At 55.1% G+C, this 14,504-nt stretch overlaps 5 protein-coding genes across 5 annotated transcripts; 3 read left to right on the forward strand and 2 right to left on the reverse strand.

The window, feature by feature from the left end:
* Nucleotides 1-467: 467 nt before the first annotated feature.
* Nucleotides 468-1,698, reverse strand: J4E83_008058 (uncharacterized protein; the record flags this gene model as incomplete). The annotated part of the gene is made up of 3 exons (XM_049334955.1): nucleotides 468-523; nucleotides 814-1,473; nucleotides 1,521-1,698. The coding sequence occupies 3 exons, from the start codon at nucleotides 1,696-1,698 to the stop codon at nucleotides 468-470; spliced, it is 894 nt and encodes a 297-aa protein (XP_049185799.1).
* A 579-nt stretch (nucleotides 1,699-2,277) lies between these two features.
* J4E83_008059 (uncharacterized protein) lies at nucleotides 2,278-3,718 on the forward strand (the record flags this gene model as incomplete). The annotated part of the gene is made up of 3 exons (XM_049334956.1): nucleotides 2,278-2,310; nucleotides 2,361-2,700; nucleotides 2,751-3,718. The coding sequence occupies 3 exons, from the start codon at nucleotides 2,278-2,280 to the stop codon at nucleotides 3,716-3,718; spliced, it is 1,341 nt and encodes a 446-aa protein (XP_049185800.1).
* A 1,196-nt stretch (nucleotides 3,719-4,914) lies between these two features.
* J4E83_008060 (uncharacterized protein) lies at nucleotides 4,915-7,203 on the forward strand (the record flags this gene model as incomplete). Its single annotated transcript, XM_049334957.1, has 1 exon — nucleotides 4,915-7,203. The coding sequence occupies one exon, from the start codon at nucleotides 4,915-4,917 to the stop codon at nucleotides 7,201-7,203; it is 2,289 nt and encodes a 762-aa protein (XP_049185801.1).
* Nucleotides 7,204-8,713: 1,510 nt separating this feature from the next.
* On the forward strand, nucleotides 8,714-12,153 carry J4E83_008061 (uncharacterized protein; the record flags this gene model as incomplete). Its single annotated transcript, XM_049334958.1, has 3 exons — nucleotides 8,714-9,068; nucleotides 9,575-10,134; nucleotides 10,480-12,153. The coding sequence occupies 3 exons, from the start codon at nucleotides 8,714-8,716 to the stop codon at nucleotides 12,151-12,153; spliced, it is 2,589 nt and encodes an 862-aa protein (XP_049185802.1).
* A 144-nt stretch (nucleotides 12,154-12,297) lies between these two features.
* Nucleotides 12,298-14,487, reverse strand: J4E83_008062 (uncharacterized protein; the record flags this gene model as incomplete). Its single annotated transcript, XM_049334959.1, has 1 exon — nucleotides 12,298-14,487. One exon carries the CDS (start codon nucleotides 14,485-14,487, stop codon nucleotides 12,298-12,300), a length of 2,190 nt encoding a protein of 729 aa, XP_049185803.1.
* Between the last annotated feature and the right edge of the window lie 17 nt (nucleotides 14,488-14,504).

Below are 14,504 nucleotides of genomic sequence, written 5' to 3' on the forward strand. Positions count from 1 at the left end.
CACACCCCTTCCAAACTGAGAAAGGAAAGGAAAAGAGAGAAACAAGACCAAAAAACCACCACCACCACCACCCCTCCACTCATCCCCCTCAACTCTCCGCCTTCATACTCCCACAACAACTACAAACCCACCACTCCCTCTCCATAAAAGTCCCACAAACCAAACAATTCCAGCCCAACCTCCCCCTCGCAGGTTCAAACGGCGTCGTCACCTCCCCTCCCCGCTTTGACCTCAGATCCGTTCGCGGAGGCGGCCGGGGCAAGTTGGGTATGGAGGAAGAAGAGTCAGAGGAAGAAGAGGCAAAGCGACGGTGCTCGGGGATGGGTTGGGGTGGTTGTTCGGTGGTGCAGATGGAGCAGGCGAGGTGGGCGAGGGGGTTGTCGAGGGTGCAGGTGGGACAGGACCAGTGGTCTGGGGGAGGGATATGTGGGGTTTCCTGGGATGGAGGGAGGGGTTGAAGGGGAGGATCAGGTGTTGATGAGGGTAGGGGTGTTGGAGGGAGACTCTTGTTTCGTCGTTGGTCCTCGCCGTGGGGATGGAAGTTTGATGGTGTTCGTGACGAAGAAGAGGACTTAGGATTTGGAGGCCGTGATGATGGTTGGGTGACGAGTCGGGATATGGGTCTTTCTTGTGGTATTTGTGCCGTGCTGCGTATAGGCCGAGCTTTCTTTGACGGTTCATTCTCTGGATGTTCAGGCATGTAATAACCGCCCTTCCCATTAGATTTCCAAGCCGAGTCGCGTTCGTCATTAAGTTGGACACCATTTTTATCATAGTACCCTCCTGGCTGTGTAGTGCTACTTCCTGGCGGACGGGGAGGTTGAGCAGGGTAATTGTCGACGGACAACCCGTTCTCTGGATCCCAGGCTAGACCGCCGTTTCCTGTTGGCGCACCTAACCTCTGCATCTCCTCTTGGTACATGAGATCTTGCAGGGCTTGCGCGATGGCCCAGTCATTTGCGTCGTCTTGTTCTGCAGTCGTTCGGAATCCATTTTGGGCTTGTTGGTCGACCAATGTTCCTGCGTTTGCAGTCCCGCTCGCGCAGCCGTCGGTGATGCTGATTCTACGTGACGCTGCATCGGCGATGACCTTGCGCATATCGACGCCGCGTTGTACAGGGCGTGATCCGCCTAAGCGATGTCCTCCGTTACTGGGTTTAGATGCGGCGTGTCGCTTTTCAGCGGCCTTCCTGGCATTGCGGCGCATCTCATCAAGTGGGACTCTTTGGCCACCTAGTTTCTTGCCTTGTCCTAGGAAGCCTTCGCCAGTGTAGCCTTTCATGAGAAGGGTCTGGTGTTCGTCGCGGAGCTCATTCCAGAGGTTGTGGAAGTTGCCGTCGTGGGGGCCAAACACGATGTGGCAAAGTTCGTGTAGTAATGTGTCCATGATTTCTTCAAAGGGTAGGAATTGCCTCGCATCATAGTGATACCTCATGCGCACGAGAATCCTTTCTGTGCGATTGACATTAAGACCTTGAGAAGTCAGAACCTTTCCTTCATCGTGACTTTTGCTATCTTACCTAGTAGTCGAGCCGATTCGGGCAGGAACTCGCACAGTGTTCTGACTTTCCAGCCGCGCTTCCTCATAATTGGCTTCACCATGGAAGCTGCCTTGCGGAGCATGTGCAACGCCTCTTTCTCTCTGGGCAGATGCTTCAGATGCTCGTAGGCATCGAAATGCGCGTCAATCTCTTTCATGGTTGGGTTGTGTGAGAGGATACGTGCGCGTTACGTGGTAAATCAACTGGTGTAGTTGAGAGTTGCAGTAAATGACTCAGTGGATCGGATATACGCGCGGCCAACTTTGCACAGAAGATATAGGAACCTGGTGGCAGAGCCGTGAAGGAAAGTGAAAAGTAAAGAAAGATTGAAGAAAGAGGCGAAGGACGAGGCCAGCCACGTAAGCACTTCACGCGGCCTTTGCTGCTTGACGATGGCAAGGCCAGGTCGTTGATTAAACGACTTCACTCAGACAAAGTAATAACTCGCTGCTATTGTAAACAAGGTAAAGGGCGATCGTCTGCAGGGTCAGCAAGCGCGCATATTTTGTGGGAAGATCTGATGCTAATGTTAGACTTGACCGAGAGAGTGGCGCAACAGCTCAGAGGCCGGTTGTGCCTCTCACGTGCGAGCGTGTGCGGATCCCGTTCCGCGAGTCAGTGCCTGACGTAGTGGACTGGCGGAGTCGTCACAGTCAGCTGTCAAAGACTTTGAACCTGGGAACATCGCACGCTGTCAAGTCGTATGATTCACTGATATATCGTTCCTCTGTAAGACATGTCAAACGACGACCAGCAGATTCTGGGCGTGGTGAGTAAGACAACGAACTTTGGCTCTGCGCCTTGCTGACGTGGGTGAAGCTCTCCGAGTACACGAAAGACGTCCGCAACTTCACGGGATCGATATGGGACGCCACTGATGCGCATTTTGCGCATGTCGCCGGATACATTAAGAAGAGCCTCCCCGAAGGATGGCTGCCAGAACGCGCTCGACCGCGCCCGCCACCGCCGCCCCCGCATCCCATCACCGGTGCCTACCTGCATCGCCTGCAAGACTGGGTGTCGCGAAATCGGGCGCTGACGGCAGCCATCGTCGCCTTTGTCGGCACTGGGAGTTTCCTAGTATGGAGAGAACAGAAGAAATACAACCGCAAGCGAAGAGTGCGGCGAGCGAGCAATGGGGCAAGGACGGAGGTCGTTGGTGAGTGCTTGAGGAAGGCGCGAAGCAGTGGCTTTGACTAACAACGACAGTTCTTGCCGGTCCACCCAACTCGCCCATCGTCCGATCGCTAGCCCTTGACCTCGAACGACGCGGCTTTATTGTATACATTGTGTGCTCTACCATGGACGAAGAGCAGCAAGTACTTAGCGAATCCAGAGCAGACGTGCGGCCGCTGCACTTGGATGTTGTGGACACGATGGGCACAAAACAGGCCATTCAGAACTTCAACGAGCTCCTTGTGAAACCGCACGTCGCTGTCCCGGGGACGAGCCCGCACAACCTCAATCTTAGCGGTGTCATACTGGTGCCAGACCTCATCTACCCTACCGGGCCTGTAGAAACGGTGACCCCCGAGCTTTGGTCAGACGCGCTGAATGCCAAAGTACTCAACACCATCGCCGTGACCCAAGCGCTCCTGCCGACCGTCTGTGAGTTCAAATCCAGGGTCCTAATGCTTACGCCCAGCATCATTGCGTCACTACGGCCGCCGTTCCATAGCGTAGAGACTGCGATCGTGAGTGCACTCGAGGGGTTCCTGGCATCACTCAGGGCGGAACTGGGAACCCTTGGCATTGAAGTTTTGCAATTTCATTTGGGAACTTTCGATCTCACAAACGTGGGTCCGAAACATCATCTGCAGACCAGAGGGCTTGGGAGCCCACACGCTTGGCCAGCAACTACCAGAGCGCTGTATGCCAACAACTTCGAAGCGCAGACGCGTGTTGCGCAGAACCGGGGGTTATTAAACCACAGCGGCTCAAGTCTTCGGGAATTGCACAACGGCGTATTCGATGCACTCACGCAGAAGCGGCCAAGGAAGGTATGGCGCGTCGGACGTGGTAGTGTGACATACGATCTGGTGGGCAATTGGGTGCCGGCTGGGATTGTTGGGTGGATGATGGGGTTAAAACGTGTGTCCCTGGACACAGCGTCCGAGCCGAAGCTAGAGGATAGCGTGCAACTGCAGTCGTGGGAGAGGATCGATGCGATCGCCTAGACGATGGACCCCAGAACCTAGACAACAACTCGACGATGTGGAGAATCACTAAGATGATCACGATGCGCAACGTCATAGACGGACTGTGCCTGCGGGAGTGCGTGGCATCGGCGTGACCTGAAGATCGCGCCCGGCGCTGCAAGATCACGAGATTGAGATGGTGTATTGGCCCAAGGACGGGCACGCAGGGCGAGCGTAGTGGCCGATGGCATCACGTAAAAGACCCTGAGCCCCTTGCCGGCACGGGTCTCAGCGAATGTTCCCTGCATGGTTAGATTTGCAGGTACGCAGAGAATCCAGTCGACGAGCAGTATATAGCCACGGCGATATAGGCAGAAACAGCGCGCTCTTGACGTGAAGCGTTGCAGGAACAGTGGTTCGCAGGACGGGCAGCAGTTAAATGAGCAAAAGTCTGGAACATGTTCCGCTCCACAAGTGCCATGAGCAAATGAAGTGACGCGAAGCATGTGCCACCCTATTGACGGCCAGCGCCCGAAACGGAGGCAGGCCGAGAGGGGAATACGGATGGCGTGCGGATAGACTAGTGAAACGGCACTGGGGGAGGTATGTAATGGAGGCAGCTGGAGGCGATGGTGTAGACGATAGCAAGTGGGTGAAGGAAATGAGAGTTTGGTAGCTGGGAGCATGGAGATGTGAAAAGCAATGGCATTGTCAGCGCGCGAGAGATGAGTGTGCATGCGTGCATCGAGTGGCTGCGTGTCAGGGCGACGGCGCGGTGGGTCAACGTCGTCGCGATGCAGGGCCGACTGGTGGTAGCGGACCCTATTGGCGAGCAGGGAGCATCCCCGGCCCACCTGAGGTTTCAGGAGGTGTAGGTTTAGCTATTCTTGCACGCGAGGCAGCATAGAACATCGCGACGCCCCAGACACTGCTCAGGGCCTGCAGTCCATCACTGATCTCTCGACGCTTGCTGTCGTATCCGCTCCTTCGCGCTGCTTTCATTCTTCATGGTGCCGATTGCATCCACGCCCTCCCAAAATACCCCCCAGACCACCCACCGCTCTTATCACGGCTGCTTTTCCCGCACGCGCTGCTCAGCCCCGTGTCTCCCGCATTCATCCCTCCAGGCGGCTTCGACGGCTTCTTTTGCCCGGTCGCGCGCATGACGGCCCAGCGTCATCAATCTTCCGCCGCACATTCCATGAACCACTAGCCCGCCTGCCACTTCCTTCACCATGGCAAACCGCACCCAACGCCCGGGCGGCCTCGACTTCCGCTCTCAGTCCTTCGACCCTCCCACCACCGCCAACTCGCTCACCTCCAACCACCTCGGCCTCGGAAACCTCGCCAGCGCCAGCATGAGCAATCTGTCTCTCGGCTCCGACCTGCCCAGCCCGCGCACCGGCGAAGCGCCGCCCGCCCTCTCCCCTCTGGATGCCCTCGCCCTCCAGGGCCGCCTGCTCGCGAAGCGCTTCGAGCAGCAGGACAAGACAGGCCGCCGCCTCAGTCGCCTCGCGCCCCTCACCATCCAGAACGAGTTCGGCAACCGCGGCGGCTACTTCTCGTCCCTCTCCAACTCGACCGTCAACTCGCCCAACGAAGATGCAGGCCCCGTCCGCTCCCCGCGCCCCGAGGCCTCGCCCCGCCAGGAGATATCGTCGGACAAGCGACACCAGTCCTACTACCCGCAGTTTGGCATGGACGAGCCCGAGCCCCAGTACGCTATTGGGCCGCTGCAGAGCCCCATGGCCACCATCGCCGAAGCCAGTCCTGCGACGCCTCCCCAGAGCTACTTCGACATCCCCAGGTCGCGCTCGCCCGATTCGGTAGAGCCGCACATCGGCCTGCGCGAGGCCACGCCCGTCAGTCCCCATCTCCCGGCCGCTCCTACCTCCCACATGTTCCTCAGCCCGCAGAGGAAGCGCTCTGGCGACTCGCAGCATTCCCAGCACTCGCAACAATCGCAGCCCCGCTCGGCACCTCGCTCTAACCTGCTCCCGCCGCGCTCGTCCAGCTCCCTGCACTCGAACCGCTCACCGAGCATCCGCTCCGCCGCTGGCACCTACGACGATGTCGAGGACATGTCTCTCAGCGGATCCTACGACTCCCTGCACCAGACGCGCAACCTGTCTCCTAGCTCCAGCCTGTCGAGAGCCCAGTCTCCATTCACGCCTGCCACCGGTCCTACCATGATCCCCCGATCACCGTCAGCTGCGTCTAACTACTCGGTCGATGGCGGCAGTCTCCCGCGCCCTGCCTACAACTTCTCAAGACCCAATTTCTCACGCCCCACAAGCCGGCAGAGCGTGCGTCCGTCATTGGACGTAAGGTCAGATGCTGGACCCTCGCGACAGCCGTCCGAGGAGAGCGTGAACATGAGGCCCTCCTTCGACGACCAGCTCCGCCGACAGGACTCTAACGATATCCCTACTGCTCACTACGCCAACGAGCAGGTCCACACTCCCGTCAGCATGGTAAGCGAGGACTTCCGCCGGTCCGGCGAGTTCGGCAACAACCCAGCCCCGTCCTACACATACACCAGGTTCAACCTCCCTCGCGGCAGGGCCGTCGACCGCAAGTCTGTTGGCATTGAGGACTTTTTCAAACGCGAGATCAAATGGGACCAGCCTGGAGGCCAGCCTAACCAGACTCAGGCGCGACCTCCTTCACCCGAATCACCGCCTCGTTCTTTCGACCAAACACGCCAGCAACAGCCACAAGCTAGGCGGGATGCCTCCTTCGACCACGGTACCCCGTCCCTCACATCCAGCAACAGCACTATCCGCGCGCGGACAGCCGGGTCTGTTGGGGAAGTCACAGCGCAGCAGCACTGCGACATGGGACTGGAGCTTCACGAAGCTGGTGAACTACTCAAGTCCACCTATCACCTTCGACTCGCAGCTCGCGCTGGTCTTCCAGAAGCCATGTTTTGGTACGGTCTCGCTTGCCGTCACGGCTGGGGCATGCGTGAGAACAAGTCCGAAGCATTGCAATGGCTACGCCGCGCCGTTGACTCCGGTCAGCTGGAAGTAGCCGACGATGAGGACCAATCAAAGCACGGGCAGCCGACCGACCTTACCAAGAAGAAGCGGCATCGTGCTCAATACGCTGTAGCCATCTACGAGCTTGGCAAATGCTACGGAAACGGCTGGGGTGCTCCTCAAGACAAGTCCCTCGCACTGCGATGCTACGAGATCGCTGGAAACTGGGGCGACGCCGATGCTCTCGTTGAAGCCGGCTACTGCTATGCCGAAGGCGTCGGCTGCAAGAAGAACATGAAGAAGGCGGCCAAGTTCTATCGCGCAGCCGAAGCCAAGGGCGTCAGCATGGTGGGCAACAGCTGGATCTACAAAGACAAATACATGGACGACGGCTCCACCACCTCGGATGAGCGGTCCGTTCGCTCAGGTCGTTCCACCACCAAAGACCACTCCAAAGACAAGAAGGCCCGCGACAAAAGCAGGACTCGCACCATTTTTGGCCGCAAGAAGAGCGCGGCTGAACCTCTCCCTCCTATGGCTTGATCCCACCACCATCTCGCCTTGTACATGTGTCCACGAACCTTTCCTTTCACAATCTCTTCTTGCGCACGGCGTCTGGGTTTAAGCATATGCTTTGGAGGTCAAAACATTTTGCCTTTCGAATACCCCACATTAACGAAATCACCTTTGCCCGGCGCATAGGCTTGGCCGCTCTTACTCTTTACTTTGGCCACCCCGCGCTTCAGCGACATTACCTGTTTTGGACCACCGCCTTTTTGATCGAATATCTTCGACATGTCGATGTACCACCTACCTTTCCTTTTTCTCGTCTCTCCGGGTTCGGTTTTCCATTCGTTTCCTTTGTTTATACCATTGTGCGTTTGTGCGGTGTGCCCATGGGCCGCCATTTCCTTTCCTTTTCCTTTTATCTTGAATTGGACTCTCGAAGAAGTTCATGTGTACGTAAAGTCTAATTTACCGGTACTGGTGTACCTGGGCTGGGCTAGGCTAGGGTTGGCATAAGAGGAAAGCTCTCTCATCTCTGACGTTGGAAGACAAGTGTCATTTCTCTCTATCTGGGTCACGGCTGCTTTTCCATTGTTTGGCCAAGAAAAAGGGATTCGGGATTATAACTAAAGGCTGTGAATAGGTTGGGCTTTTCCTCTGTTGATATCCCCGAGCGTTAGCTAGCTAGCAAGCAAAGTCTCTTCCTTCATACCTGACGATGGGTGTGTGGAAGGGAGGAAATTGAAAGTTGAAGATGTATAACTACGCTTGCACTTTTGGCTGGTGATTGTGTTGGTGACTTTGATACTGATGCAAGTCGATAAAAGTGATGCACTGCGCACAAGCACAGCTTGGGCAGCAATCGGGCTGATAGTCGTGCCTGCTCGTTTGACCGGCGCGACTTCCATTATCGCATCCTCATCCGACGTTTCCTTCACCCGTCAATCACCACGAACAACAAAAGAACTGATGCTCTTCAATTTCCTACTCCATCTCGGTGCATATTCTGCAAATGCCGAACATATCAGCACTGTATATGTACACGACGACATGTCCATGTTTGACGGCATCAGCAAAGGGCACAGGGTCCGCAGCCAACGAAACCGCGCGCCCTTCGGAACCACTTCGATCACACGTGAATTTAAGCTACGTTTCTTCATGGCTATATGCGGTGGCCTGAGGAACGTGAAGGTAGGGTGTTCGTAGAGTAATCGGGCGCCGATGTCGCATCATCGTGGTGTCTGTAAGCAAAATATATGGCAAGTTCTTTCACCTAAGACAGTTCGCACATCAATTCCTGTCTTCCTCTTCAAGAAGTCTATCTGAAGATAATGTGAGAGGTCTGCACGCGGTAATTCCCGGGCTGAGTGCAGAGTCAACTGGTTTTCTTTCAGCTTCCGCCACCGCTTCACCTCTCGTCGGTCACTGTGACAACCAGAGCTCACTTTACACACCACGTCCACAGCTTGGCACCTCTGCTACCCATCCCAGGCAATCCTTCGTCCTACTGCGATCTTACGACAACTATCCTGAAGGCAATTCTACCATGCCTTCACTAAAGGACCTCAATTGCGCCATCGAGCTATCCGGGAGTCAACAAGCATTGCGAGAGTTTGGCACCATATACGGTGATGGCTTCGTAGAGACCTTCGTCCCCGTACCCAATAAACCACAGTCTTTCTCCATCCACCTCACTTCCAACAAGTTCATCGCTCCAGGCGTCGCCATCTTCGTCTACGTCGACGGTGTTTACCAGTGCAACCGCAATAGGCAGGACTTGAAGCTACGGAAGCCTTCCGATAGTCGCTCTCTTGTCGACTTTCGCGTAAGGCAGAAGGAAGAAAGGCAAAAAGATGGATCGATGATTGCGAGGGAGTGGGCTTTTGATAAACTCAACATTGGTATGTGTTGCGAGGACTTCATAGAACCGCGGTCTTCTAACTATTCACAGCTTCAGCGGATGATGCACCGAACATTTGTTCGCCAAACATTCTCGACAACATAGGCTGCATAGAAGTCGTTGTCCTACGATGCGCCGGTACGCGCAGTGCCAAATCTGCTTCAACAATGAACTTTGATGGAGCAGGAGACTACCCAGACCACCGGTTCGGCGTAGACGATAGCTCATCACCATCTAACGAGAGGTCCATGTACGATGATCGCGGTCCCTTCTTCAGCAACTTTGGCAATAGCCATGGTCCACCACCGCCTCTCCCGTCTTATCGCTCGCCATACGCCGAAACGGTACGTAGCCCGCAAGGCTCGACATCGAGAACTCATCGCACTGCATACCAAGCTCAGGAGCTCTTCCCTCCGGCACCTATTTCGCACCACTCGCGGCCACATTCCAGATACTCAGAGCCTATCAGTCCGGGGGCGCGGCGCACTAACGACCTTCCTCCGTCAGGTTTCCAGTACGGCAGCGGTCCTATCCCGCGTGACGGAGAACCATATAACACGCATCCTCCTCATGTCGGAGCGGTGCAACCTCCTACTGTGGATCCAATGTGGTTGAACAATCTTCTTACGACAGCAGTCAAGCAAGGAGTGGAAGAGTCGCGACGAATGGACACACAATCAGAAGGACAGGCGAAGTACAAGGAAACACATTTTGATGCAAAGTCTGCAAGTCAGCCACCAGGAGCGTGGCCTGAATCTCCATTCGATGCTCCAACACAACCACATCAACACATAGAGCAGCCGGTTTTCTCCTCGCGCGATCACCAGAGCGAACACGGTTCAAACTGGGCCAAGTCGCAGGCTGGCTGGGGCGAACGACCTCCACAAAGTAGAGCAGGGACCCATGTTACCTGGAACGCTGAGCCCGCTTTGGAGACCGACTCCTCCAGTGTCTGCGAATGGAACGTGCGGGAAGACACCCCATCCGACGCCTGGGACACTGGAGATACTTGGCCGACCGACAAGGCAGCTGAATGGGACGCCTCCAGCCAACAAGGAAAACTTTGGGTGACTAATCCTCCTAATCACTACCATCTGAGGTCTAGCTCCCCAGTCACTCTTCCTAAACACGATCGACGGCGCTCGAAGCACGAAACGAAACGAAGTTCACGTTCCAAATCGCGGTCAAGACGTTCGCATCGAGATCGAGAAATTACTTCTTCAGAAGAAGACAGCGGGAGTTGGGATCGTCTCGAACGGCCTTCAGACTCTGTGGTCTCGCTAAGTAGCTCTGACGCTACTCTCCAGCCATCGCGTTCTCGAAGCCGGGTACAGCCTTCACGACGAAGATCGAAGAGCCGTTCTCGAGTTTCCAAATCGGTACAGCGCGATCATGAGCGGAAGCCATCGAAGTATTCCCATCGTCACCCGTCTTCGAGACCTGCGGATGAAGTTACAGCCGCTGCGCCTGCGCCATCGGTCATCACGCGAATGACACCGACAGTTATGAATGCGCCTCCTTCTGTCGCCCCGGAACAAGTACAATCACGACAGCCCAGTGCTTACGCTAACCCACCTGCTTCGGTTATACCTACCCCAGAGTGGGGAGCTGCTGTTCACGAGGCTATGAGGAAGCCTAGCAACGTTCCGAGCAACACGTTCCCAGCCCCATATGCACTGTCGATGAAGGACTTTGTTCAGAGTACAGCTGGTGAAAAACTAGGAGGCAATCGACCACCTTCGCTTGCGTCTTGGGGTAACGACAAGAACGATCACACTGAAAAACTTTCTTGGGGCAAGGCAACTGAGAAGAATCTCGGCTGGGGCAAGGATACTGAGAACGGTTGGCAAGAAAAGAACCTCAAGGAGAACGATAAGAAGGGTTGGTACTCAACCGATGAAGATCAAACTGCAGGCTGGAACGATACAGATGACAACAAGAAGATCCAGGCGGACAGTGACTGGAATAGGAAAGACAACGGTTGGGGTAATCCCCCATCATCTCCAAAACAAGAGCGAGTCGACAAGATGAATGACTGGGCCGGCCTCAAATCCGCCTTGACATCCGCTTTTGCCAACCCAGCAGTACCAGCACCAGCACCAGCACCAGCACCAGAAGACGCCTGGCCAACCCAATCATGGAGCTTTCCCGCCGACAACCCCGTACAGCCCACTGTTCAACAGCCAACACCTACACCCTACGCGTCCGCGCCCGCTCCAGCGCCACCCGAAACCGCGAAACCGAACGCACCCACCCACCGCATGAGCAACAAAACCCTCTCTCGATACCGACCCAATCACAACTTCCCCTCCCGCATCCATCCCAAACCCACGCCAAACTTCGCCGCTCAACCACACTGGCAGTTCCCTCCTCCTCCTTCTACCTCTACACTCAAAACCCCGATCCACGCCTCCTCCTCAAACAATACATACATCGCGCCCGCCGAACCGCGCCTCACCATCAGCAAATCCACATCCAGCACAAAAGGTATCGAACACGCCGTGCGCGCAGGCAAAGCGACGGAGTACGGTCATGTTGTCGGACGACCTGAGTATCTAGATCGTTTGGAGAAGCCGTATGCGGTGTTTCGGTTTAAGTATCGGAGTGAGGGGGTGTTGAAGGGGTTGGGTGTACTTGGGGAGGGTGGTGTGGATGGCAGTGGTGGGGAGATAGAGAAGGAGATGGAGAAAGCAGAGAAGTTGAAGAGCGTGCCGCAGGAGGAACTCATTGCGAAGATGTTGGCATTGGAGCGGAAGTCGAAGGGTAAAGATAGTGGAGAGGGTACTACTGGTGGTGGGAAGGAGAGGAAGCACAGTAAGAAGAGTGATGAGAAAGACAAGGAGAAACAGAAGTCGAAGCAGAGGAGGTCAAGTGTGAAAACGGAGGCGCGTGGCGATGGCCGGGTGAAGAACTTTACTGAGCAGTGGGTTGAGCGGCATTCGAGAGATCCGAGTGTGAAGGCGAAGAGTGCGGCTGTTAAGGAAGTAGGCTGGGAGGGGGATAATCAGAGGAAAAGCAAGGAAGCGGTGGGATGGTGGGGACAGGATGTGAATGAGGGATGGGGAGGTGGAGATGTGACATGGTAGGATCGATGCTAGCTAGCTAGTCAGTCTTTGGATCGACATCAGGAGGATTGGATGTGTAGGTGTATTTTGTACGTATAGACATCGATATAGATAGACAAGACAATATCATTGTCAGCTTTGGCTGTTACCCCTCTCTCCCCACGATCAAAACGCAGCAAGTTCATCCTCACTCCCCTCCCCATCAACATCCACCCATCTCCGTTTCCTCACTTCCAACCCCCCTAGACTTTTTCTCTTCGCCGCACTCTCCTTCGCCGGCGTACTCTTCCTTGTCCATTCCCTCTTTATCCGTTTGTGGAATGCTTTCCGATCGGCTTTCGATGTGGATTTGCTGCCTTTGTCACTACTGCCGTCATGTAGGTCGCGGACTTTGGGTGTTTGGTATGTGGTGGATATGAACGCGGTTCCCGGGGTGGCTGGTTCATGGATACGGTTTAGGGATGGAGTTGTTGGGTTGGGCGGTGATGGCAGGAGTTCGTCGTCGGCGGAGGTGCCGATGAGGTCGAGGGATGGGCTTTTCCGATGAGAGGTGGTATGCGTGTTTTGCTGATTTGGTATTTGGATCGTATCAGGCTTGATAGTTTCTGAGAGTCTGATGTCCATGTTGTGAGATGTAAGGTCGTTCTGGAGCTCGTCATCGGTCTGTTGCGAATCGGGTATTACTTCGGCGAGTGGTGTTGCATGCTTTCGTATCCGAAGTGTAGTTGGCGAAGAGAAGGCTGGCTCGGCTTTTATTGCTATGCAAGATGATTCCCGGACTGGTGTTGCGATATCGTCTTGCGTTGGTAAGTCTGCAAGCAAGTCGCTCTGTAGTGTGTCTTCATCGATCAAATCTCTCGTCTCGATGGACGGCAGTACCACATCTCCGGATACATCTACAAGGGTATCGTTGTCGTCGTCATTCATCGGGAGTTGCTCCTCGTCATAATCATCGCCAGCAAGGGATAATAGATCACGGTCATCGTCATCAAAATGAGTGCTCGACGATTGCAAATCCGGAATGTCACCTTCTGTCGACTGGACAAGGCTCCGGTGATAGTCTTCATGCTCGGAAGAACCCGGTGTCGGCAGATGGTGCGGCGGCTTCGACACGGCGGGATGGTGTTCCTTGGAGACCTGATCCTCCCCAACAACGCTACCACCCTTAGGAGCTACAGCAGGCTCTTGCAGGTGAAGATTCTGATTCTTGATCAAATTCCAGCGATTGTGAAGTGCAGCCATTGGCCACTCCTTCCACTTTTGTTGGCCGTCTTTGATGACCGCCCATGATACACCGTCTATTCTCTTGCGCTTGCTTATGTACACGTCATCTTCGTGAGTAAAGTGATATTTCCTCGCTGTCTTGGGAATGCGCCTCTGGATCTCAACACGCGGACTGGTTCGACGGGGTCTCGTTGGTGAGCTTTCATCTGGTCTTGTACGGATTGAGGCGGCAGATCCTCCAATAGCAAATTTTATTGAGATGTTGTCTGCAAACTGGCCTATCTCGCTCGCTATCGGTGCTGTTGTATAACTTGGGAGAGGGCTCGACTGGGCGACTGGACATTGGCGCGGTTGGGCAGACAGAGGCGGAAAGAACCATTTCGGGTCCGTCGCAGGCGCTACCTTGTCATCTGTTGTTGTTGTTGGTGTAATCGGTGGAGGTGCGGCGTTTGCGAAGGGTATCGGGGCGTTTGGCAGTACAAGACCGGCTACGGCTTGGTTGACAGCTTGGTGAATTGTCTGCAGCAGACTGGCGTGAAAAGCGCTTTGTGCTTGCTGTCCCGCAGGCGTTTGTGGAAACTGAAGATGTCGTAGGAGGTCTGCGGTGGGGTTCGAAGGATTGGGCGTTTGCGGGACAGCGAATTGCGGTATAAATGTTGCTGGCAAGTCGTGCGGGGGTATTGTAGGCTGTGACGCATTTACCTCGGTGGCTACGGTCTGTTGTTTGTTTATGTCTTGCTCAGGTGGTTCAGCAGCTTTGGGTTTGACCAGCTGCGGGGGTGCCAATTCGTCTTCCGAATCTCCCTCCTCTCCCTTCTCTTCGTTGTCATCTTCATCATCCTCCGAATGGCTCCCAGATCCCATAACAATTGATTCCAGTAATGTCTTCTCTTTGCCATTGCTTTGACGCTTTATTCTTCGCAGATGGCCTCTATCCACAACCACCCTGTTTGTGTTGAAGTCGATTTCGTCGCTTTGGGATGGATTCATGTTTCCAAATTTCTCGAATATAGACTCAAATCGGCTTTTGAGCTTCTGTTGTTGTTTCTGCTTGGCCTTGACGTATTCGGCATTGTCTTCGTCGACCTCGACTGATTGCAGTATGCGCATGCGCTTTGCCGGCGGTTCCATGGCGCGTGTTGCCGCGC

Source organism: Alternaria metachromatica (assembly GCF_023757995.1).
Source record: "Alternaria metachromatica strain BMP 0045 chromosome Unknown scaffold_22, whole genome shotgun sequence".
Lineage (NCBI taxonomy): Eukaryota > Fungi > Ascomycota > Dothideomycetes > Pleosporales > Pleosporaceae > Alternaria > Alternaria metachromatica.